A 22449-nucleotide genomic window follows, 5' to 3' on the forward strand; every position below is an offset into this window, starting at 1 on the left:
TAAGACCCTGTTCTCAAAAGCATGGGGAAGGGCAAGATGGTCCAGTAGGTAAAGATGCTTGCTGCCAAGGCTAACAACCTGAGTTAGAATCCTAGGCCTTACATGGTGGAAAGAAAAAACTGATTTCACACAAGTTATCCTCTGCACACACGTGAGTTGTATTGCACGCATATATACAATAAATATAATAAATCTTAAGATTTACAGATGATATAAGGGAAATCTTAAAGTGCTTTGTAATGTAAATGACTTAACACGAGCAGGATCTCATCAAGCAGATATCGAGCAGTATTGGCCATATTGTAGAAGACCACTGCAGCATGCAGAGTGAAGAAGCGTGGGGTAAGAAAAAAACCAGACTTGTCCAGAGCACAGTGAATAGTTTTGTGTCAGCGGAATATAGGGCATGTTCAAGAATGCAGGAGGAGGTAAGGATTCTCCCAGTCCGTTTTTATAGTGTGTGTGTTGGAATGTGTGTGTCACAGTAAACGTAGGTTAAAGAACAGTTTGTGGGAGTTGATTCGCCTCCCAGCATGCGGAAGAGGGGATGAATTAGGAGACTGGTATAATTATTCTGTTAAGAAGCAGACACAGTAATAACTGAAAGGGAGAAATAGATATAAGGAAAAATTACAGAGACAGAATCTTGTGATTTAACGACACTGAATTTACGTGAAATGGGTGAAGGGCTCCCAAGCTCTGTGTGACTAGAGAATCAAACTATTTTAGGAGTTGAGCCAGGCCAGGTGGATGTGCTGTAATGCCAGTATTCAGGATGTAATTGTAGGATGATCAGGAATCCAAGATCATGTGTGGCTATGTAGCAAGTTTGAAGCCCGACTGGGCTGCATGGGATTGGATTCTATTTCAAAAAATAAAGTGGGAGAGAGCAGTACTTACAAGGCAGAGAGGCAAGTAGATCTCTGTGAGTCCGAGCCAGCCTGATCTACAGAGTGAATTCCAGGACAGCCAGGGCTACACAGAAAAACCCTGTCTCCAAAAACCAAAAACCAAACAAAACCAAATAAAGTATCCTAGAGAGATGCCTATTGGTTAGGAGCTCTGTCCGATCTTGGCAGAGGACCCAGGTTCAGTTCTCAGCACCCACACAGCAGCTCACAGGCACGTGCAACTCAAGCTCCGGGGGGACCCAACCTCCTTGCTGTTTTCTTTGGGCATCAGGCAAATAAATATGCAGCCCCCAAATATACATGTAGACACTCACACATAAAGTTTATCTTAAAGCTGGCCATGGTGGCACAAGCCTTTAATCCCAACAGGTAGGGAGGCAGAGATAGGGGTATCTTTAAGTTTGAGGTCAGGGTGGTCTGCAGTTAGTTCCAGGACTGCCAGGGCTACCCAGAGAAACTTGGTCTTGAAATACCAAAAATAAATAAATCTTAACCAAAAAAGAAAAGCAAAAAGCCCCAAGACGTTGGAGGGAACATGTTTTAGTATTCGACTACTCAGATTTACACACAGTGGGAAATCCAGTATAGATAGCTAGGAGTCACTTTTTTTAAAAACATGTGGGTGATTTGCCTTCTTGCGCAGGTATGTGCACCACATGCATGCCTAGTGCAATGGAGCCCCTGGAACTGGAGTTACAGTATTGAGCTGCCGTGTGGTGGTAGGAACTGAACCCAGGTCCACTAGAGGAGCAGCCAGTGCTCTTAACTGCTGAGCCACCTTCTGCTCCAGGAGTCATTTCTTTTTAGAGATTTTTTTTTATTATGTATGTGTGTGCATATATATGAGTTGGAATCCTCTGGTACTAGAGTTACAGTTGTGTCCTCTGCAAGAATAGTAAACACTTTTAACTGATAAGCCATCTCTCCAGCCCCACTGGTCATTTCTTCATTGTTTACTAAATAGCTCCTAGTGTTCAGAGTACCTATTTAGAGTACTAGCAGTGAACAAGGCAGTTGTCGTTCAGATTTGGCCATGAGTGGGTATATGTGGTAGTGTTTACTAATAGGAAAACTAAGAGAAAAGGTAGCAACTTGTTCTTCCTGAGCAGGTGAAAGGACGCAGTCCACGGAGGGAAGGAGATCTCGCATTTGGCAAGCGGAAGCTGACTCCGGGAGAAGTACAGTGAACCCTGTGTAGGTGCACAGCTGCCATCCCAGAACATGGGAAGTGGGGCCAGGAAGAACAGGAGTTCAAGTCCATTCCAGAAACTGTCCTCCAACTGCCACCGCACGTGCCGGACAGGCTCACCGCCACACATGCATGTGTGTGTGCACATTAAATGAGGCTGAGACCGGTGGTGGTTGTACACGCCTTTAATCCCAACACTCCAGAGATAGGTGGATCTGAGTTTGAGGCCAGCCTATAGAGAGAGTCCCTGAACTGCTAGAACTATGCAGAGAAACCCTGTCTAGAAAAACCTAAATAAATTAATAAGTAATAAGCAGAGAGTGAAAAGTGAGAAAGCTTTCCTAAGAACCAGGATGTGAGGCCAGGGCTCTCCAAATGCTCATATTTAGAGATCGCGTTGAAGCTTGGCCATGAAGGGATTCTTGGATCACAGATACTCAAAGAAGTGAATGGTACGGATCCACACATCCTCACAGTGTATGTGTATTTCCCAGCACTAAAAGTACAGAAAAGGAAGAGTATTGAACTCATCCAGAGTCTTCCCTGCCATGGTCTCGTCAGCTGTAGGTTCCCTTGGGTTTGGTCCTGTCTCTTCTGTTAACATGACACTCTTTTTCCCTCAGCAAGTTATGAGGAGCATACAATAGAGGCAGTCCCTGAGGTGTTACCACATCTGCCTAAGAGCCCAAAGATACCAGGAGTGAGGAGGCACAGTCATTCTGGGAGAGTCTTTTGATCTAAAACTCACCATATTTGTTCTGACCTAGAAACTGTTGAGATAGCTCTGGGGAAAGTTTACAAACACTAACCACCAGCTGCTATTGGCCTTACAGCTGCTTCTTCTCGGTGTGCTGCCAAACGCATGCACACACAACTTGCACTAAGATTTCAGGCTCTTTGTTACTGGCTAAACATCCTGCCTGGAGCCTTACAGTCAGGCTTTTAAGCTTCATTGTCGTTCCAAGGTTACAGCTTGACTGGATGGAGAGCATGTCCAGAGAGGATGAGCTGAGATGGGCTCCCTAAATGGCTGACACCATCCCATGGACCCACACTGAATGAAGAACGATACAAGCAGACTCTGCTCTAGAGCTATAAACAAACCACTTTTCATAAGAACAGCGAGGAGTATGGACTTTACCCCATTCCTGACCCTTACCACATTAATATTTGTTTCTCCCCAACGCCACACGCAAAAGAGTATCTCCATGTAGTGCTGCTTGTGTGCCTGCCTGCCTGATTTCTGTCTGTCCCAGGCCGGCCTCAAACTCCTGAGCCCAAGTGCTGGGATTGCAGCCATTTGCTGCCATGCTCTGACTTCCTTTGAACTATTAGAGGCTGTGCTAAGAAGAGAAGAGCGAGGGGCAGTGGGGTGAGCTGTGAGGTTTGACCCATGGCTGCAGGTTCTCTTTTGCCCGTGTATTTACCCCCTTCCTTCCCCTCGCCACCTTCCTCTTCTTACTTCCTTGATTTCTTTCTCATTTTTCTGTATTGGTGTAGAGAGAGCCATGTACACCCTTGCCAACTGTTTTGCCACTGAGCTACACCCCCAGGCTGCAGTCCTATATTCACTTGAACAACTCTGACAGAGGCCAGATCATAACTGGAGGGGGGCAAGTTTCTAAGGCTTGGTGGGGAGGAGCTACCTACAAGCAGGTGGGTGGTGCTATACCACATGATTGCTGTGGGCCAACAGCAGTTCTTAGGAAAGAAATTGACTTTCAGACCTTCTGCTGGATGGATCACTGCAGCGGCCTGTTTGATACTCTAGAGTTACACAAATGTTCAGCTTCCGTGTTTTTCTCTTTTCTATCATTGTGACCCTGGGAAAAGGAGTTAGCCTTTAAAATATCCAATTCCCTGCCTATAAAATTATATCCTGCCCCACAGGGTCGTGGAGAGTAAGGACATGAACATTATTTTATGGTCGGCACAGGACCATAAACAGCAATAGTATTAAAGCCAGCTCCCAGTGTCCCTGAAGCTACAAGACCCCAACCTTAGAGGGGTGTGGCTGGACACAGGGAGAGGCCTCCTGACCAGTGCTTGCCTCTGCACTCACCTGCAGATTCTTTCCCCTGGGCTTGATGCGGAAGAACATTCTAGAATTAAGCCCCAAAGATGAGCAGGTAGGATCATGAAGTTACGGGCAAGATCTGAACACAGAGAAGGCTTGGCCTTCCACGAAAGTTTTGCCAAACTATAGTCTCTCCCTCCCTCCCCCTTCCCCAGTGTGAGCACCCTACTCTCAACCTTCTACGACTCATGGTTGATGCTTTCAAACGTTTTTTCTTTATTTAGACAGAAAAGACCGACTCTTTAAAAGTAAAACTCAATAAATAAGTTAAGCGTAGAGAACTGTCAGAAATTGATTCCCCCTTCTTATCCTTTACCCTCCCACCCCACCCCATGTTTTTTTCCCTAAAACCTCTTCCTAAAGAAAATGATCAGGTAATAAACCCCTTTAGCCCTCCCCATACCCTCCCCCCCCCCAAATACCCAATTACCCCAAAGCAAAGGGAGAAATCAAGAGAGGGAAAAAAAACCAAAAAAAAAAAAAAAAAAAACCAAAAAACAAAAACAAAATCCAAGGGCAGCATTGTCTAAACTCCCAGAAAGAGAGATGGCAGCGTCTGGCTGGGTGGGCTGAGTAAAGCCCTGGTGGTCATGGTATTTACATGGAGGGGCCAGCAGAGACTGTAAACATATTTAGGGACTCAGGGAGAGGTCTTTTCCTCATGAAAGGAGGGTCTCTGTGACTGACTGGCAGAGAGGCAGCCCTCAGCTCCCCCCCCCCACACACACATACCCTCCTTGGAGGGGGCTCTTGGGGGAGGCAGTGAGTTTTAGGGCTGGGAGCCCGGGGTTTGGAGATCTCCTACCTCTAGCTGAGGGTGGGGAGAAACGTGGGAGCCGGCTTCTGAGAAGACCCTGCCGTGGGGAGAGGCAAGGGGGAGGGCGCTTGGGAAAGAGGAGGGTGTCCTGCTGCCCTTCGAGCCTGCACAGCTACTGCAGGCCACTGAGGGGAGGCAAGGGCCAGCAGTGGGCACAGAGGCTCATCCAGGAGCCTTAGCAGAAGGCAGATGCCCCTGAAACTTCAAGCCTATTCCTTGCTTCCTCACAAAGGCCAAAAGGGCACTGGGGAGGAAATAGGCTTTTGAAGCCAGGGAAGCAAAACCATGGCCCTTCAGAGAGGCAAGATGGTGGGAGTGAGCCAGGTCCTGGGCCCTCGGGCCATGAAGCAGCTTTTGCCCCAGAGTCCAATCAAGGCCTGGGGCAGATGTGCAGAGAAGGCCAGGGCCAGTCATAGGAAGAGGGTATACCGAAGTGCCCCTTCCTCTGGTATCTCCAGACCTGTGAAGGAAGGAAATATAGGTGAAGCACAGGGAAGGTTTCCAGTACTGGTCACAGGTTCTGGGTAAGGTTGGGGTGGCAGGGAGTGATGGCACCTATGATGGGGCCTCCTGAGAAAGGCAGGCCATCAGGAAGGCCTTATCCCAGCAGACCCATCTGCACACCTCCCCATCCCTCCAGCTATGAGGGCATAGAGCAAGGATAGAGAAACAGGGCAGGAGGCATGGAACAGTACGGAAACTGAAGCTATTGGGAAGAAGTAGGTCAAAATGACTGGAAGATAGCTAGATGGGGAGAGAGGCGAAGAAATGAGACAGACAGGCAGGCAGAAGTAACTAGAAGGAAGGTGCTGGGGTGCATGGACAAGACAGACACCCAGCGAGGGGAGCATCCGCAGAGGCTGGGATGACTCAGAGGGGCTTAGGGATGGAGTCTCATGGGTGACACCACTCCCAGCCCTTAGCGTTCTCATTCCTTTTTGGAAAGGAACATAGGAAGCAAGAGAACAATGCACAGACCACAGACCACAGTCACCAACCACTGTTGACCACGCACATCCCGCGAGCTGCCCCGGCCCTGAGCCTGGGCTGGGGGCTGTTTCCCTCCATAGCCCCTCCCCAGATAACAAACAATTGGCTCCAAAGACAACACGCTCGTTCCATGCAACTTACAGGGGCCCGGAGCAGGGGTCCGGGATGGGGGCTTCAGCCGACAATGGACACGGACCCTGGGCTGGGGGCCCCCAGGGTGGGGGGAGTTAAGCAGCCAGGATTGGGGGGAAAGGGGAGAAACAGAAATGTGGGTATTGTTCTTGGGTTGTGATTTTTCAGGTTTGGTCCAAGGGAGATTAAACAAAGTTAGGAAGGGCTACCGGTCTGTGCCCCAAGGTCAGATGGCAGCCTACAATGGGCTGGGGACTCCTCAGTATGATTCCACTTCCTCCTCCAAACCAAGCCACACCCACTCCCATCTGTCTGGTGTTCTGCCCCAAGGTCCACTGCCCTGGGAAAACCACCTGCAGTTCAGGGCAATGGGAACTGCTGTGTCTCCACCTCTTTGGAGATCAGGTTTCAAAACCAAGTGGCTCTGTGACCCTCCAGTTCTCCAAACCAGCCTCCTGGCCCCCAAAACCTACAATACTAATTCCATCCAACCCAAAAGAAAACCAGAAAGAGAAAGACACAGACACATGGACGCTGACCAGACAAACAAGACCAGATACTGTGGAAAACTCTAGGAGCAGACACAGGTGTAGACTCGTCTCCTCTGGGGTGGTTTTGTGTGTGTGTGTGTGTGTGTGTTACATATGCACACACATGTCTATGTGGGTAGAAGACACAACTGACTGAACAATAATAGCTGGGGTAGTGGCCCAAATCCCAGTTCCTCATGTCCAGCATCAGGGTGGGGTGGGTGGTAGTGAAGGGGTAGGGCATTCACTTAAGGGGTCTGGCTGCCGTGTATGGATCCCGACATTGAGTTCACAGAACAGGAGCAGCACCCACCTGAAGCCCTTAGTAGGGCCTGTTTGCATCCTTAGGCCGCTTTAGCTGGACTTTGAGGCGCTTCATGCCAATCTGGAAACCGTTCATAGCCTGGATGGCAGCCTGGGCACTGGCCGGATTGTCGAAACTCACAAAGCCTGAGGTGAGAAGGGCATAAGGCCTGGCCCAGCCCTCCATCGCTGTCCTGCCTGCCACAGGGCCCACTTGTGTGGTTTCCCACCCTACTTCTTCCGGGCATCTCTAATACCATGAAACCTGCCTGGCACATAGTAGGCATTCAGAAATCGTTTGTTGGTGATAGATTTAATGAGTGAATCCAGTCCAGCCATTCACACAAACTAGGATGTACTTTCCAGTGTTCTTTGAAGTGGCCCCTCCCTCAGCCTGAGAGCCCTCAAAAACATTCTTTTTGGAAAGCACATAGGTGGTTTTTGAAACAAGGGACTGTAGGAAGCTTCCAAAGACAGGAACGCAACAGAAAGAAACCTATGTCCTTTTGAAATCTAGTTTCTCCACACTACATGAAATGAGGTTGGGTTCTGTGTGTGTGTGTGTGTGAGAGAGAGAGAGAGAGAGAGAGAGAGAGAGAGAGAGAGGGTAGGGGGGGATAGAACCTAGGACCTCATGCCACTAAATGCATTCAGATCTCTGCCCCAAGGCAGATGAAGTTGTGACTTTCCTAGGCTTGAGTGGAAACTGTATGGGATGGTGGGTGTGTCAGAGATGGTTCTTTTTTTGGCCTTGGATACACAGGCTTTCAAATACAGACTTTGTTGAGGCCCTAAATGCCTTCAGATGTGACGAACTTAGTCCTAAGAGTTCAAACAAAAATGTCCATACTCTGTCTTTTGGATCATCATATTCTTACCAAAACATTTGCTCTGATTGGTGGCCCGGTCAACAAAGACTTTGGCTGAGATGACATGACCAAAAGGGACAAACATCTGGAGGATCTCTGAGTCTGTGAACTCCTGGGGCAGGTGGTAGATGAAGATGTTGCAGCCATCAGGGCCTGGGTGGCAGCAGAGACAGAAGGGGTAGCTCAGAGACTGGGAAGTGCAGACTGCATTGGCAGAGATGGGAGTGACAGCGGCCACCAATCCTGGCCCCAGCAGTGTAGGCCAGGGCTCCCCACTCCTTCAGTCCTCACACACAGGCCCAGAGCCTGGGAAAGAGCCATTGGGAGTACCCAAGCCCACACATGGGTGTTCTTATCCCTGCAGGTTCTCAGCTATCAGGACCCTGCCCCAGGCTGGCACCTTCCCGTTGCTGCTGCTGCTGTTGCTGCTGCTGCTGCTGCTGTTGTTGCTGAGGTGGTGGTGGGGGCTGCTGGGCGACCAGGGCTGGAGGCTGCGGGAACGCAGGTGCAACCAGGCTGTAGGCTGCGGGGTACGCTGCTGAGGTGGTGAAGACAGAGAAAGCCAATGGGGTTCCCCTGACTCAGCACAACCAACCTAGTCTCCCCCCTCAGCCCAAACCAGTGGAATCCACAGGCCTAGAAGATGTCAGGGATGAGGCTTCCTCAGACAAATCCTGAGTGTGTGCCACTCTCACAAGCACAGCTTCTCATGAAGGCCCAAGGGTGTGGTTGGCAGAGACTGGAGAAGCTCAGACTATCGTTCCTAGGGTTCCTAGGTGGGTTTCCCCATGCTAGTCCGCCCACCTGGGCAGGGCCTGGGCTAGAGAGCCTCACCTGTGTAGTGCTGCATTCCTGCATAGGCCTGCTGGAGATGGTCCACGGGGGCTGCTGGGCTCTGGGCTGCAGAGAGCATCACAAGCCATGAGTGGGCCTGGGACATTATGGGAACCCCGCCAGCACTTCTCTCAGCAGACAAAGCCTCATCTGGGGGGTGGGGTGAGATGAGAAGGGAAATGCATGTGGCAGTAGGAAAGGGGTAAAGTCCCGAGACTGACATGCCACTTTAGTCACCTTGCTAAGCCTCAGCTGCCCTAGCCAAGAACCCAAAGAATGCCTGAGCTCAGTAGCCATGCCTTTAATTCCATACTCAGGGAAGAGCTAGGCAGATCTTTTTGAGTTCAAGGCCAACCACACAAAGAGACCCTGTCTCAAAAAAACACTTTACAAACAAACAAACAAGTAAAGAAAGGAAGGGAGGAACCCGAGGAGCATTTCCGCCCAGGAAGAGAGCAAGAAAAAGCACCTTAAGCCCTGAGGTTGGAGAGGGAAGGTGAGCCATGGCTGCCAGCAATGGGAGTAGTGGCCCGGGTGGCTGATGGAGCAAGGTGGGCAGGCAGAGAGCCCCACCTGGGTAAGGGTGAACCCCGTTGGTATACAGAGCATCCGGGGCAGGCTGCCCTGTAGGCTGGGTGGGCACTGGGCTGTAGCCGTTGACGCCCAAGGCAGCAGGGATGGCAGAGACGGGCGTGGCAGCAATGGCAGGAGGGGTGCTGGCTCCTAGGAAGGAGAACATGACAGCAACAGAGCAGAGAGGCAGGCACACAGATGCAGAGAAAAACTGGGGGGGGGGGTCAGAGTAGAGCAGAAGGTCGTTCTCTGGCCCCTGAGCACCTCCTGTACCCCATGGTTTCCCCTGGTCTCTGTCACCATGTTGTCATTCCCTGCCCAGCTGCCTAGCACAGGCCTTACCTGAGGATGGAGTGATGGGGGTGGCAATGAGGCCATTGGCACTGATGGCAGCCATGTGCTGCATCTGCACGGCGGCCATGGTGGCCATAGGGCTGAGGTAGGCACTGTGAGCTGCTACCAGGGCCGCCTGCTGCTGCATCAGCTGTGGGATGGGGAGAGGAGAGTAGGGCCTGGCCCCCAGCACCCCTGCTTTGGTGTTTAGAGGGTGGTTCTGGAAGGACATGGAGATGAGCAAGATCTAGCACTGCGGGTGGGAGGGTATGCTTACGGCCTGGGTGTAGGCGCTGTAGGCTCCAAACTGGAGGGCGATAGGGCTGAACATGCCCAGCTGGGTAGCCACCTGCTGCATTCGACGGAGACCTCGCTCCTTCTCTGTGTCAGCAAACTTTACCACCAGGCTGGATGAGGCACCCTGGGCATGGGCCCCACATGTCACAGGAAGAGTCAGAATCTGCTCCCTGGGGGCCTCATCTGGCCTCAGGCCTCCTTGGGAGCACAGCCATTACAGTGCCCAATCCAAATGGGGAGACCCTAATCCCACCACCTCCCTGCAATGGGATATGTAAAAGGCTAGATAGAATTGAGGAATGTGAACCTAAGTTAAAAAAAAAAAATACCCAAACTGAAACAAACAAACAAAAAAACCAAAAAACCAAAAAACCAGACAGGCCTGTGGAAATAGAAAGGGTGGCACTGGCCGGGCGTGGTGGCGCACGCCTTTAATCCCAGCACTCGGGAGGCAGAGGCAGGCGGATTTCTGAGTTCGAGGCCAGCCTGGTCTACAAAGTGAGTGCCAGGACAGCCAGGGCTACACAGAGAAACCCTGTCTCGAAAAACCAAAAAAAAAAAAAAAGAAAAAAGAAAGGGTGGCACTGAGAGACGTCTGTGCTGGCAATCCACAGCGGATTCGCTGTGGGGAATGTTAAGCTGCCCCATCTCCCTGCCATGATTCTGGACCCACGCCCAGGTCTCATGGAGTGCTCAGTGGGTGCCACAGCACATTTTAACGTTAGCCTGAGCCAAATCAAGTCTAAATCAGAACATTGGCAAGTATTGTTAGAGTCCTAGACTCAGAGGTGAAGGGGCCCAGCCAGCTGGTTCAGTTCTCCGTCTGATGTGTGAACTTTTGAGTCGTGAGAGGCCCACATCTGCTTGAAAGCAGCTAGGTTCCAGCTGGAATTCCAGCTCATACGCAACTGAACGAACACTAACATTTAGGGACAGCAGTATCAACATGTGCTGTGCAGAGGTGGGGCCTCTAAACCAGGGTCCCGACACCCCAAGAGATGAGGTGGGGTCAGGAGGGTAGAGAAGCGGTAGGAGCTAAGAGGGGAGGCTGGAGAGGAGCCGAAGGGAATTGGACTAGAGAGGAGAAGCAGCTATGGGGGTGTGGTATTTGATTCGTTGATTTTTTTGGGAAAGTTCAAAAAGAAATAAATTAGAAACCCTATCTTGAATGGAAGTGTGCTCTGTGCCAGGGCCTGGCAAGTGTGCCAGTGGGAGAGAGAGAGAGACAAGGAAGAAGGGGGCTGGGGCTCACCGGCAGGGTCCGGCTGCTGTGAAGGGTGTTGATGGCTGCCTGGGCCTCAGCGTGAGTCTGGAACTTCACAAAGGCACAGCCTAGAGTAATTGGATGGGGTGGAGAAGAGGAGTAAGTGCCTACCATGAAGGTGCCCTACTGGGCCCTGCGGAGAAGGGATAAGGCGGAGGGCTACCTTTGCTGGTACCGTCTGGCCCCCGGAGCACAGTGCACTCGTCTATAGTCCCAAATGGTTCAAACATCTTCCGGACATCCTCATCTGTCTGCTGCTTTCCTAGCATGCCCACAAAGAGCTTCCGGTCTTCTGGGGGGTGGGGCGTAGGAGGGGAGGAATGTACGAGCCTCCTGACCACTTTCCCAGCCCTCCACCTTCACGCATCCCTGTTGCTCCTGACACCACCTCCCCCATCCTGGGGAACTGTGGCTCTAGGGTGTGAAGAACTGATAGTTGGGAATTAGAGTTCAGTAACATGCAGAACTCAGCTCTGAAGGACGTGAACTCTACTTGGCCTCCGCTTTGTAATCTCTGCAAATGGGCCAGATCTCCTACCACCACTCCTACCGCCCACTCCCTAACCCAACCTTAGCAGAGAATTCTTTAGCATTACCAGACTTCCTTCCTCAAGAAAGGCTGTCCTTCAGCTCCATCAAGCCCTGGGCCTGGGGGTAGGAGAAAAGGGGCTAAAGCCAAAGTTATAGAACCTACCTCCTCGACTCTCGCTGTCGGCTGGCTTGACCTGGATCGGCCTGTTCATCTATAGGAGAGAAAAAAAGCAAGCTGCCAGAGCCTCCTCAGAGCATCCGGAGGGATGAAGGGAGCGGAGTTGCCTCCACCCTCTAAGTTGATGGGAAGGAAAGGGTAGGCCCAATTTTGTCTAGAATTCAGACCTGAAGGGATTAGAGAGATTGGGGAGAGGGATGCGTTGGAAGATTTCATGGGGTGCAGCTCTGGGCTCAAGCTGGCCTCAGAATGGGTCACCCATAGGTGTTGCTCTCTTAGGTGAGGAAGGCCTGCTCTTAGGACCTAGGTCTTGAGTCAGAGCTCAACCAAGGAACCGATCAACCAGAGCTGCCTCCATTCTGCAAAGTAAGCGCAAACAGGCTATCTCCTAGAGAACCCCCAAGGAAGGCTGAGGGAGACCCCACAGAGGCCCAGAATTCCTTCTGACCACTGGAGGTGTGTCTGCCTCTCTTTCTGCTCCCCTATACCCCTTGACCCCAGGGGGAAGGCACTCGGGCAGCACAAAGGGAGCAGATGCCCAGTCTCCGTGGCAACGGGAGAATGCGCACCATGGCAACCGCCCACTCAGCCTGATTTATCCGTCCCCGTCGCCCTGGCGACCGTGGTGACGTCATCACTTCTGCTTCTCCACACACATCAGAGGAGGACTGGAGGGGGGTGGGAACAGGGTATGCTGGGGGGTAGAGTATTGGATGGGGGCTGGGAGGTGGGGGAGGGGCCCAAGAAAGCATCCTGGTCTTGGAGAGACGTGGAGTGAGTCCTGCAGGGCCCATACTGTTCCGGTCTCCAGTTCCTGCGTCCCGCCTCCACAACCAATCCTTCCTATCTGAAGAGCCAAGAAAGCGCTAAAGAAGCTCTGAAGGAGCGGAGGCTATCCGTGTTCCTTTGCAATCCTCCCTGACTCGGAAGTCCTCCAGAGCTCTATTCTCTCCCTGACACCCACAGTATCACCCTTTGTTCAGTCTTCAATGTGGGCAGAAAAATTTCTAGTTCTATTCTGTATCTTGTCTGGTGAGTGGACTTGGGAAATACTCCTACAGGTTGATCTCCTTAACAAAGATGGCGAGTAACTGGAAAATAGAAGCATGCAGCGTTCTGCCTCTGAACTTCTCTTGCTATTGAGGAGGACTCTGGCTGCTAGGGTCACACCCAGTCCCCTCACTCATGTGATGATGGGACAGTCTTAATTCCAGGGACCAAAACCATAAAAGAGGCATTCATTTACTTGCTAAGAGTGAGGTTTAGCTTAGGGTACTCTAAGGAAAGTCACTTAACTGACTGGAGCCTTGCCCCCTCACTGGCTGTGTCCCTCCAGGCTCCAACTTCCTCTTCCGTTAAACAAGAGGATAGACCAGGAAGTCTGCAGCCAGATGCTGCTCAACTTTGATGCTCTCGAATTTGGAAACCTTGAGTGGCATCCGCTAACATGGAGAAATAAATACAGCTCCTGGCTGGACTCTGCCAGCCAGGTGCTCACAGCCTTGGATCAAACCTGAGACTCATCTCCAATGATGTTCCTGCCCCAGCCTTCCTGCCCCACAAATCTCTGCATCTGAGAGCAGCTGGTGGGCGGGGGAGGTCACTGGCACATAAATCCTCCTGCCAATCTGCCCCCAGCTTTACCTTCTACCAATCTGGGATTATCCTATCTGAAATTCAATCTCCTAAAGTGTGTGTGTGTGTGTGTGTGTGTGTGTGTGTGTGTGTGTACACACACGCACCAGGGGAGGTCTGTAGGCTAGAAACTTATGGCCATTCATCTCTTCTGTACTGAAGTCAAAACAGGAACTTCCCTCCCAGGCACCAGCACAGCTAGCCACACCCATCCCTCAAGATAGAATGAGTCAGAACCAGGGCCACAGCATGGGGCAATCTTAGATTGGCACTTTGCCCTATCCAACAAGTCTCTGGCAAGTTGCTGTTCTCTCAGAGACCGAGAACTTGGGAGAGAAATGATGTGATACCTGCCCTGCACAGGCTTCCAGCACAAAAATAGCATATCAATAAATACCCACGGTGCGCATTCGCTCAGAGACACAGCACAGACCACATTATGGATCTTGTGGACAGAACTCCCCACCCTCACAGAGGACTTCTCAGTACTCCTAATGCCCATTTTCAGTCCTCCCTTCCTGGCCTGGCACTTCCTGTGGGAAGCTCAGCTTTGTTAGCTCACCTGGGCACACCTGCCCCCTCCCCTGAGTCCAGCTGTACTGTGTTTACCTGGCAACCGGCAGGCGCCTTGTCCCTAGCTTCCACCCACCAGGTGATAAGCCCTCCCAAGGGCTGCCCAAAGAAGAAGGGGCTATTTATACCCCAGCCAGGGATCTCTAATCTGCTTTCCCTAACAGGACCACTGTTCAGGTCCACCCCCCTCATTAACAGTCCAGATCCCACCTCCAAAAAGAGCTTGTTCTCTCACAGAACCTAATTCTCTTGACTCGCAGGTCTGGAGCCCTGCCCCTCCTGGCTCCACAGTTGGTCCTGGTGTCCCAGAGACCATTATCCCTGCCTCGAGATGATGGGAAAACCCACATCTTCAGAGTGGGAGTTTGATCCAGAACAGATGGGGAAGATAAGCCAGGCAGAGGCATCCCTCATAACCAACTTCCAAGAGGCCACACCCTACTCAGAACAGACCCAGGGACCTGCCACAGAGCCATCCTGGGGACTCCCGCTGGAGAGGAGTGAGGCTCAACAGCCACAGGCCACTAGATTCTGGGTGATAAGGGGAGCAGCACAGGCAGGCTAAAACTGCATGAGTTAAAATAGACCTTGCAGGAAGGTTTGCAGATTAAACAGTAGGAAAAACTTACTGACAGAACTATATACTCACACACTACACACACACACACACACACACACACACACACACAAAACTGAGGGGGCCACTTGGTAGGGTACAAAGGCAAAATTTGTTTATAGGTATCTCTTCCCTTAACTGACCTGAGTCACCGTTCTCAACCCCTTAGTGTGAGATTCCCGCTAGGAGAATGGACCCCTCCTTTCCTAATAGAAACTTTATCAGTCCCCCTGGATTCTGTCCACTGTGACAAAGGCCATTGTGGGAACTTAGTGTCACTTGGGAAGTCTGGAGCAGAGTGACAGAGCCATTCTTACCAGGGAGCCTTTCCTGGCTCCTATGTCCAGCCAACTGGCTTCTCAGGACAGCTTTACCTGAGCTTCACGGGCAGCTGGAGGAGCCAGATGCAGGGGAGATGTGCCCAGATGCAGGGGAAATGTGCCCAGATGCAGGGGAGATGTGCCCAGCTGGTACTGTGCTTTTGGGGCGCCTGCCCATCCCCACACTGCCAAGTCCCACTCTGGCCTCTTATGGGCTCCTTCCCCTGATCCTCCAGTTCCTGTAGGAGTTCTGAAATGAGCAGGAAACCCACAGGAATGGAGGTAAAACCTGATTGGTGAGGGCCTTCTGGAGAGAAAAAGGAGGGATAGCTGGGACTCAGCAGCTCGCATTTATCCCTAACCTGGCCTGTCAGGTGCTCACATGCATGTGTGCATGGGCGAGTGCATGCTTATTCTAGACCCCTGTGTCTGTCCACACCCATGCTCCTGCCCTCCACTCTGGGCAATGGCTGTTCCTGTTGGTTGGGATAAGATGGTTGAGGCAGGCTACAGGAGGACCTCAAGAGAGTCTGAAGTTGGGGCAGTTTAAGTAGTTCTATTTTCCATAGCTCCACCCCATCTGTTTTGTCTGTTTCCTCTCAGGAGGATGGGTGGTCAGTACCATTCTGTGTCCCATGTGGGGAGGAAGCAGAGGCTAGGACAGATGTCTCCAGCCCCTAGACAGTGCTGGGACTCAATCTGAGAGAAAACAGAAGCAGATAGATGGCCAAAAGGACCAGGAGGCTTCTTGATGTCTGTTCTCAGTTACCAACCCAGGCTTGTACAAGGCTATCTCAGAAGAAGAAGAAAGAAAAAAAAAAGTCACTTTGCAGAAGGGAAGCCACTTTAGAGCCATCTCTACTCCCCAGGCACACCTGGTAGGGTCAAGCCTGATCTTCCATGATGGTGTCGGCCCTTGTTTGCTGTCCCCAAACTCATGTCCACTCCGGGCCTTCTATACTTTGATGCTCTGTGGCTCTGTTTTAGAGTGTTTCCTGGGAGTCAGGCAGGGGAGCCTGTGTGATCTCAGACAGCAGCACAGAACAGTCCAGCAGGCCCAGCTGCTGGTTCTCAGGGCAGCAGCGCCCCTCCCCCATTTCACAGCCACCCAGCCTGTCTTAGCACCACAAAAGAGCGCCTGGGTGCCTCGTGCTCCATCTGACACAGGTGTCCCGTCTACTCTACCTTCCTCCCATACAGCTAAGTCTTCCCCCTTGCATGGCCTGGGGACACACGGGGGCGTGGGGGAGGAGCTGCATGCGCTACTCAGAAAAGGTCACGCTCACTCCACCAATCATTCCTGTTTCACGCCTCTACAGAGGGAAAGGGATGCTTACAGGGACTTCCCAGTGATGAAGAGGTGAAAAATAGCTCGGTGTCCTAGGAGGGCGGTGGGTTCGAAGCCACTCCTAAGGCTGTTGGGGGGGGGGGGGGGCTGACCCTGCTGAGCATAGAACTCACCCCTGGGAGAGTCTTCTGTTCGTGCAGGGCACTCTGGGCCTTCAGGGCTGAATCGCGAGCACAGTACGTCAGGAAAGCACATCCTGAGGACACAGGCAGAGAGACAGTGTCAGGTGAGTCCTCATGTTCCCCTTCCTAAGGGGCTTCCCTGCCAGATCAAGGACCTGGAGGAGCGATTTTCCCCTTCTGGACATCTCTGCCTGCTTGGCTGGGGAGGGAGGAGGCATTTATCCAGAGGTTTAAAAAGTATACCCTATCTCTGGGTCAGAGACCTGGAGGTGAGGGACGTGGGAGAGCATTTGCTCTGTTGAGAGATGGGACTGGGGACAGAAAGAGCTGTGATCTCCAAACAGGTAGTATTGTGCGCGCGCTCTTGCTCGCTTTCTTTTCCCTTTTCTCCTTCCCCTCCCCGCCCCCCGCCCCCCCATCTTGACCATCATCACCCTCTCTTTCATTTTCCCTACTTCTCGAATCTCCCAGACTCCACAAGAGACAGGTGCGCAGAGTGCGCGGAGAAGAAAGCGACAGCCGGAAGTGCTTTTTCCCCAGAACCCAAAGATTTCAGGAAGTCTCATAGCCCTGGGTCCCCGGAGCTTGGAGCTCTCCAAGTGCTGATCCAAGCCAGCTCTGCTTAGCAGCACAGCTCTTGGAGAGACCTCAGGAACCTCTTCCTAATAACTTTCTAAAACCAGTCTCTCTTGTCCATGCCCCTCTCCCAGGCTCCTTCACCTTAGTCCTGGGTTGCCCTGGTTTGACTGTGGCCACTCTTTCTAGGTTAAACACACCTGACCAGCCATCCCAACATCATCTGGGGCTTCTCACATTGTCAGTCTTGATCATCTCCTAAAACTTGTCCTTCTCATCCTTCTGTTCATCCCATGCCACCAACGCCCTCCTCCATCTCGTGCTGAGTTCTCCTTAGTTTTTCACCTTATGGTCCCTGTCTCTCAGCTGAGTTCTCACTTAGTTCCTTTATCCAGTCCTCCAGCCCCTGGACTCTGCTTCCAAATCAGCCCTTTCCAGCCACTCCATCCCCCCAGCCTCCTCCATCCTTCTTGCCTCGCAGGCCACTCAGTGCCTCCTCTCCTCCTGGCCTGACCCCTCACCCTTGTGCAGCCCGGTGTACTTGTCCTTGATGACAGTCAGCTCGAAGATCCGACCAAACTGCTCGAAGATGGGCTTCAGGTCCTTTTCCTCCAGATGCCTCGGGATCTGCCCCACAAACAGCTTGATGGCATCCGGCTCCTTCATTGGGGCGGCCCAGGAGGAGGGGCCGGGGGAGGGGAGCAGGGAGAGGACCAAAGGCAAAGGAAGCTGCCCAACCAGGAGGCAGGTGGTAGGGCCCAGGGGCCCAGCAGGGCCGGCTTTCCCTTTGGCCCCAAACCACACTGCTGAGCAGAGGAGGGCTCTTCACACAAAGGAGGCCTGGGGAGTTGAGGGCTAGGGGTCAGGGGTCTAGGCAGACAGTGTCAGGCCACCAGGGGCATAACCCAAGCAAAGGATCTCCCTCCCAGAGATCTGGCAAATATCCCAGGCCGAGGGTCAGGGTGGCCAAACCCTGGGGCGTTTGGGTGATAGCTGGAACGGTGGAGCTCAGAGGGCGGGAGCAAAGGCACAGATGCCAAAGGAGATGGAGTAAAAGTCAGAAGAGGGCGATAGGAAGGAGGCTGAGGGGCTAGGGGACTGCTATGGTTGCCAGCAGCGTCATGAGGGGGTCCCTGCTCCTGATGTGGGGCAGGTGACTCTCTCGTTGGCTTCCTAGGGAGGACACCTCCCTGTGGCTGATCCTTCTGCTGGGTCCGAAGATCCCTGATGCCAAATGCTTGATCTCTGATGGCGGCAGGGCTTCGGGGGTCCCTTCTGCCCTGCCCCCTTCAGGTTCTCCCTAGACCCCCCCTCCCACCCCCACCCTGTATGGTTCCCCGGCCTGGGCTGTTGCCGGCTACTCCCGACACTAGGGCTGCCTGCTTTCCCGGTCACCTGGGTCCCGGAGCTCTGCTCTCCGGCCGCGCTCTCCTCAACAAAAAACTCCCCCCTCCACACCCCCCCTCCCCACTCCCACCTCCTTTCCCCTGACATCAGTGATGTCAGTCTCAGGGGTGGAATACAAATTCTCTACCCTGGAGAGAGACGCACAACCCAGGCAAGAGCCACGCCCTCTTTCTATCTCTATCCTCCCTGACTCCCTTTCTGCCCCAGAAGAGCAGCTGGTCTTGATAACAACCCTTCCCCCATCTTACTCCCCAATCAGGAGTTGGGCAAGACACGAAGATGGAGAATTTATAGAGGAGCCCTAGGGTGGGGTCCATTGTTCCGGGGGTTGGAGCTGTCCCCGGTGCTGGAAGAGGAAGAGCAGACCCGGGAGATGGAAGCTGGGGGGTGGGGAGGAGAGGGCAGCCTGGCCTTTGGGGAGTCTGAGAGTGAGAACCCAAGGAAGGAAACAAGGAAAAGAAACGAGAAAGATCAGTCAGGCAGGTTGAAGGGCAGACAGGGAGGTGTAGATGAGGAAGGAAGTAGCCACAGGGTCTAGGAGGAAAAGAGCAAAAGTGAGATGGAGAGTAAAAAAAATTGAACCGGGTGTGGAAAAGGAGAGAGCTGGTGGGAGTGAGTGCAGAGAGAGTCTGCATACTTTTCCAGAAAAAGAAACAAGGGAAGCTATAGCAGTCTGGCATTTTCAGACACCCCCTTCCTTCTCTCTGGGGGTGTTGTGTGTATGAGTGCTTGGGCAGGGAGGCCAGTGGCTGGTGGCAGCTCTCACTAGTATTATCCTTGAAGACCAAGACTGCTCACAGTCTAGCATGATGTCTTGCTCACACATAGTAGGTGCTTAACAAATGTAAAGAACCTGTGACAAGTAGAGAATCTTGATTCCTTCTGTGGGAACAGGCACAGCTGCCAGGCTCCCCTTGAGGGCAGAGTACCCCATTTCTCCTTCCTTTGCTTCCTTTGGTTGGGTTCCTTGGGTAGATCTCAGAGTCAGATGAAAGGAGGCAAAAAACAAAACAAAAAACATTAGAAACTATTTTCCCCCAAAATAGTTATACTTCTAAACCTGGTTGTATGTTCCAGGTTGGCCCTCTGTGCTCCAGCCCCACACCTGCCCCATGTGTCTGTTGGCATCAGCTCTCTGGTAGCAATCTTGGCTCACCATCGATCCATTCTCCACTCGCAGCTTCCATAGAACACCCTGCTTCCCCTTCTGCCCAGGGTGGAGCAGCTGTCTCTGAGACTCCCAGATGCATCCCAGAGGCCTCCATTCCTGAGTTATCACAGCAAGCAGGTTCCTCCTCTGAAACTGAAATAACACTGCCACATCCTAGGGATTGTCCCAAATGTGCTAGACCACCCTCCATGATATGGATCTGCCACATCCTAGGGATTGTCCCAAATGTGCTAGACCACCCTCCATGATATGGATCAAGAAACTAAGACACAGAGTGGTTAAATTACTCGCCAAGATCACACAGCTAGAAACACCAGCCTGGGCAAGGTGGGGCCTGGGGTAAGGCACTGAATGCCCACACCCAGCATGCCTTGTAGGAATGAACTGATGTGAACCTGGCCTTTCTTTCCCTCTGTGCTCACTGAAGCACTGGGTAAGACTTTGTGCTTCCTCCTACTGCCCTGTTCCCTACTGACTGCGTCTGATTCCTTTAATCTGGGTCTCTGTAGCCTGAAGCTAGATTCTGTGAGGTTATATATAAATCTATATGTGAGTGAAGTGAATGTATGTACAGAGCCTTGGTTACACTTCACCATGCAGATGCTCAGGCCCTCCCAGTAGGGTGCCCTAAAATGGGTTGGGAGGGTGAGGTCATAGGAGACTTCACACTGAGTGGCCTGGAGATGCCATGGGAGTGCCAGGGGACCAGGAAGTAGAAAGCTGTAATTCTCCACAGTAACTTTCCATTCACCCACCCCACCCCCCACTTCTCCATTCTTGCCTTCTAATCTGATCTTGACATTTATGGAGACGCTAAACAGATCACGCCCTGTGAATGTGGGAGACCCCACGGACGGGCCCACTGATCTCATTACCTTGTGTCTTCTCAGCAGATCTGCCGCCCTGCTGCCCATTCAGGCTCGAGCCTAATCACATTAATCGAAATATTAAACATTCACAAAAATGAATTTCAATGAACCCCTCTTGTTCCTTTTCCCAAGCAGCAACTGGGAGAGAGCTAGAGTCAGCAAAGAATTTTCAATCCTTTGCTTAGTGTCCAGTCTATATTGGTACGGTCTCAGAGAGGGGAGAGGGTACTCAGGAGACTCTCTTAGCTGAGTGGCTATGGGTACGTCTCTGAAGTTCTGTCACTCTGAGGGGATGGCAGCCCTGTGAGGTAGCGACTAAGGGGCCCTGTGACTCAGAAGCCCATCCTTGGGAGCCTCTTTCTGGGGAAAGGAGGCTTCAGGCTGTAATTCCCCCAGGGGATTTTCCCAAAGGTCACTCTTTCCTGTTACTCTTCAGCCAAAGCTAAGTTGCTATGTATTAAAAAATTTACTGACTTTAAGGTCTGGAGAGATGGCTCAGCAGTTAAGACCACTGGCTGCTCTTTCAGAGGACCCAGGTTCAATTCCCAGCACCTATATCACAACTAACAATCACGTGTAATTCCAGTTCCAGGAGACCTTAGGTCCTTTCCTGGCCTCCACAGCAATACACATACACGATACCCAGATATACATGCAGGAAGACACCTATACATATAAAAATAAGTATCTTTAAAAATGGGGTAAGAAGCTGGGTGTGGTGGCGCACGCCTTTAATCCCAGCACTCGGGAGGCAGAGGCAGAGGCAGGTGGATTTCTGAGTTCGAGGCCAGCCTGGTCTACAAAGTGAGTTCCAGGACAGCCAGGGCTATACAGAGAAACCCTGTCTCGAAAAAAACAAACAAACAAACAAAAAACAAACAAAAAAAAACAAAAAACAAACAAACAAACAAAAAAAAATGGGGTAAGAATGGTAGCACATCCCTTTAATTCCAGCTCTTGGGAGGCAGAGGCAGGCAATCTCTGTTCCAGGCCAGCCTGGTCTACATAGCAAGTTCCACCACAGCCAGGGCTACATAGAGAGACAACAAGCCCCCAACAGGTTACTGATTTTACATTGCTATCTTCTTCCTCTTACTCTTCCCCTTCCTCTTCCTCCTCCTCTTCTTCCTCCTCCTCCTCATCATCATCACTATTATGATTTTATTGTGTATGGGGTGAGTGTGTCACAGTGTGTGTGTGAAGGTCAAAGGACTCTCAAGAGTGGATCCTCTAATTCCTTCCTCCTTTACTTGGGTTTGGGGATCAAATTTTGGACTTGAGGTTTATGGGCTGTTTTACCCATTGACCATCTTGCTGGCTTGTTTAAGACCTGTTTGTTTTTTGAAACATGATCTCACTATGTAGCCCTGGCTGTCCTGGAACTCGATACACAGACCATACTGGCTTCAAACTCATGAAGACCCTCTTTGACTCTGCCTCAGGAGTGCTAGGAATAAAGGTGTGTACTTGTTTCCTGACTTTTAAAGAATTGTGTATTTGTTTATTTGGGGTAGGGTCTCCTGTATCCCAATCTGGCCTGGAACTCACTGTGTAGCCCAAGATAAACTTCTGGTCCTTTCAGCCTCCACTTTCCAAGTCCTTGAGGTTACAGATATAACCCACTGTCTGTGTCTAGCTTGTGAAGTTATTTTGAAAAATAATTTTATGGAGCAGAATGATGGCACACACTTTTGATCCCCATACTTAGGAAACAGACACAGGCAGAGCTCTTGTGAGTTCGAGGCCAGCCTGGTCTGTGCAATGAGTTCTAGGCCAGCCAGGGCTACAGTGAGACCTTATTTTGATTAGAGATCATCTTAAAGGCCTGAGGAGATGAAAGTCCTGAGTTCAAAAGCGTCAGCACTCTCGTAAAATGCTGGGTGCTATCTTGAGTCTGTGCTTTCCAGGGAGAATGTGGACATCTGTGGACTCCTGCACCCCAGGCCTTCCTGGACAGTCACTGAGCTCCAGGCTCAGTGTAAGG

General features: G+C 51.6%; 1 protein-coding gene and 1 long non-coding RNA gene across 10 annotated transcripts; one reads left to right on the plus strand and one right to left on the minus strand.

Moving 5' to 3' along the window:
* Positions 1–4632: 4632 nt before the first annotated feature.
* On the minus strand, positions 4633–18448 carry Celf3 (CUGBP Elav-like family member 3). 9 transcript variants are annotated; one of them, XM_029475343.2, is made up of 14 exons: positions 18414–18448; positions 17540–18242; positions 16434–16516; positions 11814–11862; positions 11283–11411; positions 11108–11187; positions 9836–9979; positions 9568–9709; positions 9226–9375; positions 8653–8802; positions 8219–8356; positions 7828–7971; positions 6960–7096; positions 4634–5454 (listed from the first exon to the last, which is right to left on the minus strand). In XM_029475343.2, exons 2-13 carry the CDS (start codon positions 17682–17684, stop codon positions 6969–6971), a joined length of 1482 nt encoding a protein of 493 aa, XP_029331203.1. In that variant the 5' UTR covers positions 17685–18242; positions 18414–18448; the 3' UTR covers positions 4634–5454; positions 6960–6968. The 9 variants fall into 9 exon arrangements, with proteins under 9 accessions (XP_029331204.1, XP_029331203.1, XP_021013170.1 ...); XM_029475344.2 differs by lacking the exon at positions 18414–18448 and having other exon boundaries at positions 4633–5454; positions 8219–8353; positions 17540–18312; XM_021157511.3 differs by lacking the exon at positions 18414–18448 and having other exon boundaries at positions 8653–8718; positions 11283–11408; positions 17540–18312.
* Positions 16475–22449, plus strand: LOC147005523 (uncharacterized). The gene is made up of 3 exons (XR_015046698.1): positions 16475–16546; positions 21831–21924; positions 22373–22449. It is a non-coding gene; the product is annotated as an uncharacterized LOC147005523 (long non-coding RNA).

Source organism: Mus caroli, unplaced genomic scaffold (genome assembly GCF_978045245.1).
Source record: "Mus caroli unplaced genomic scaffold, Mus_caroli_1 scaffold_3, whole genome shotgun sequence".
In the NCBI taxonomy this organism is placed as follows: domain Eukaryota; kingdom Metazoa; phylum Chordata; class Mammalia; order Rodentia; family Muridae; genus Mus; species Mus caroli.

Bases quoted from the DNA above. Each gene is read 5' to 3' on its own strand.
- Celf3 (XM_029475343.2), bottom strand. From the start codon at position 17,684: ATGAAGGAGCCGGATGCCATCAAGCTGTTTGTGGGGCAGATCCCGAGG. The intron at 11,412-11,813 runs GTAGGTTCTATA...CCCACCCCCCAG, and splicing joins CGACAGCGAGAGTCGAGGAG to AAGACCGGAAGCTCTTTGTG. The intron at 9,710-9,835 runs GTAAGCATACCC...CCCATCCCACAG, and splicing joins ACAGCGCCTACACCCAGGCC to CTGATGCAGCAGCAGGCGGC.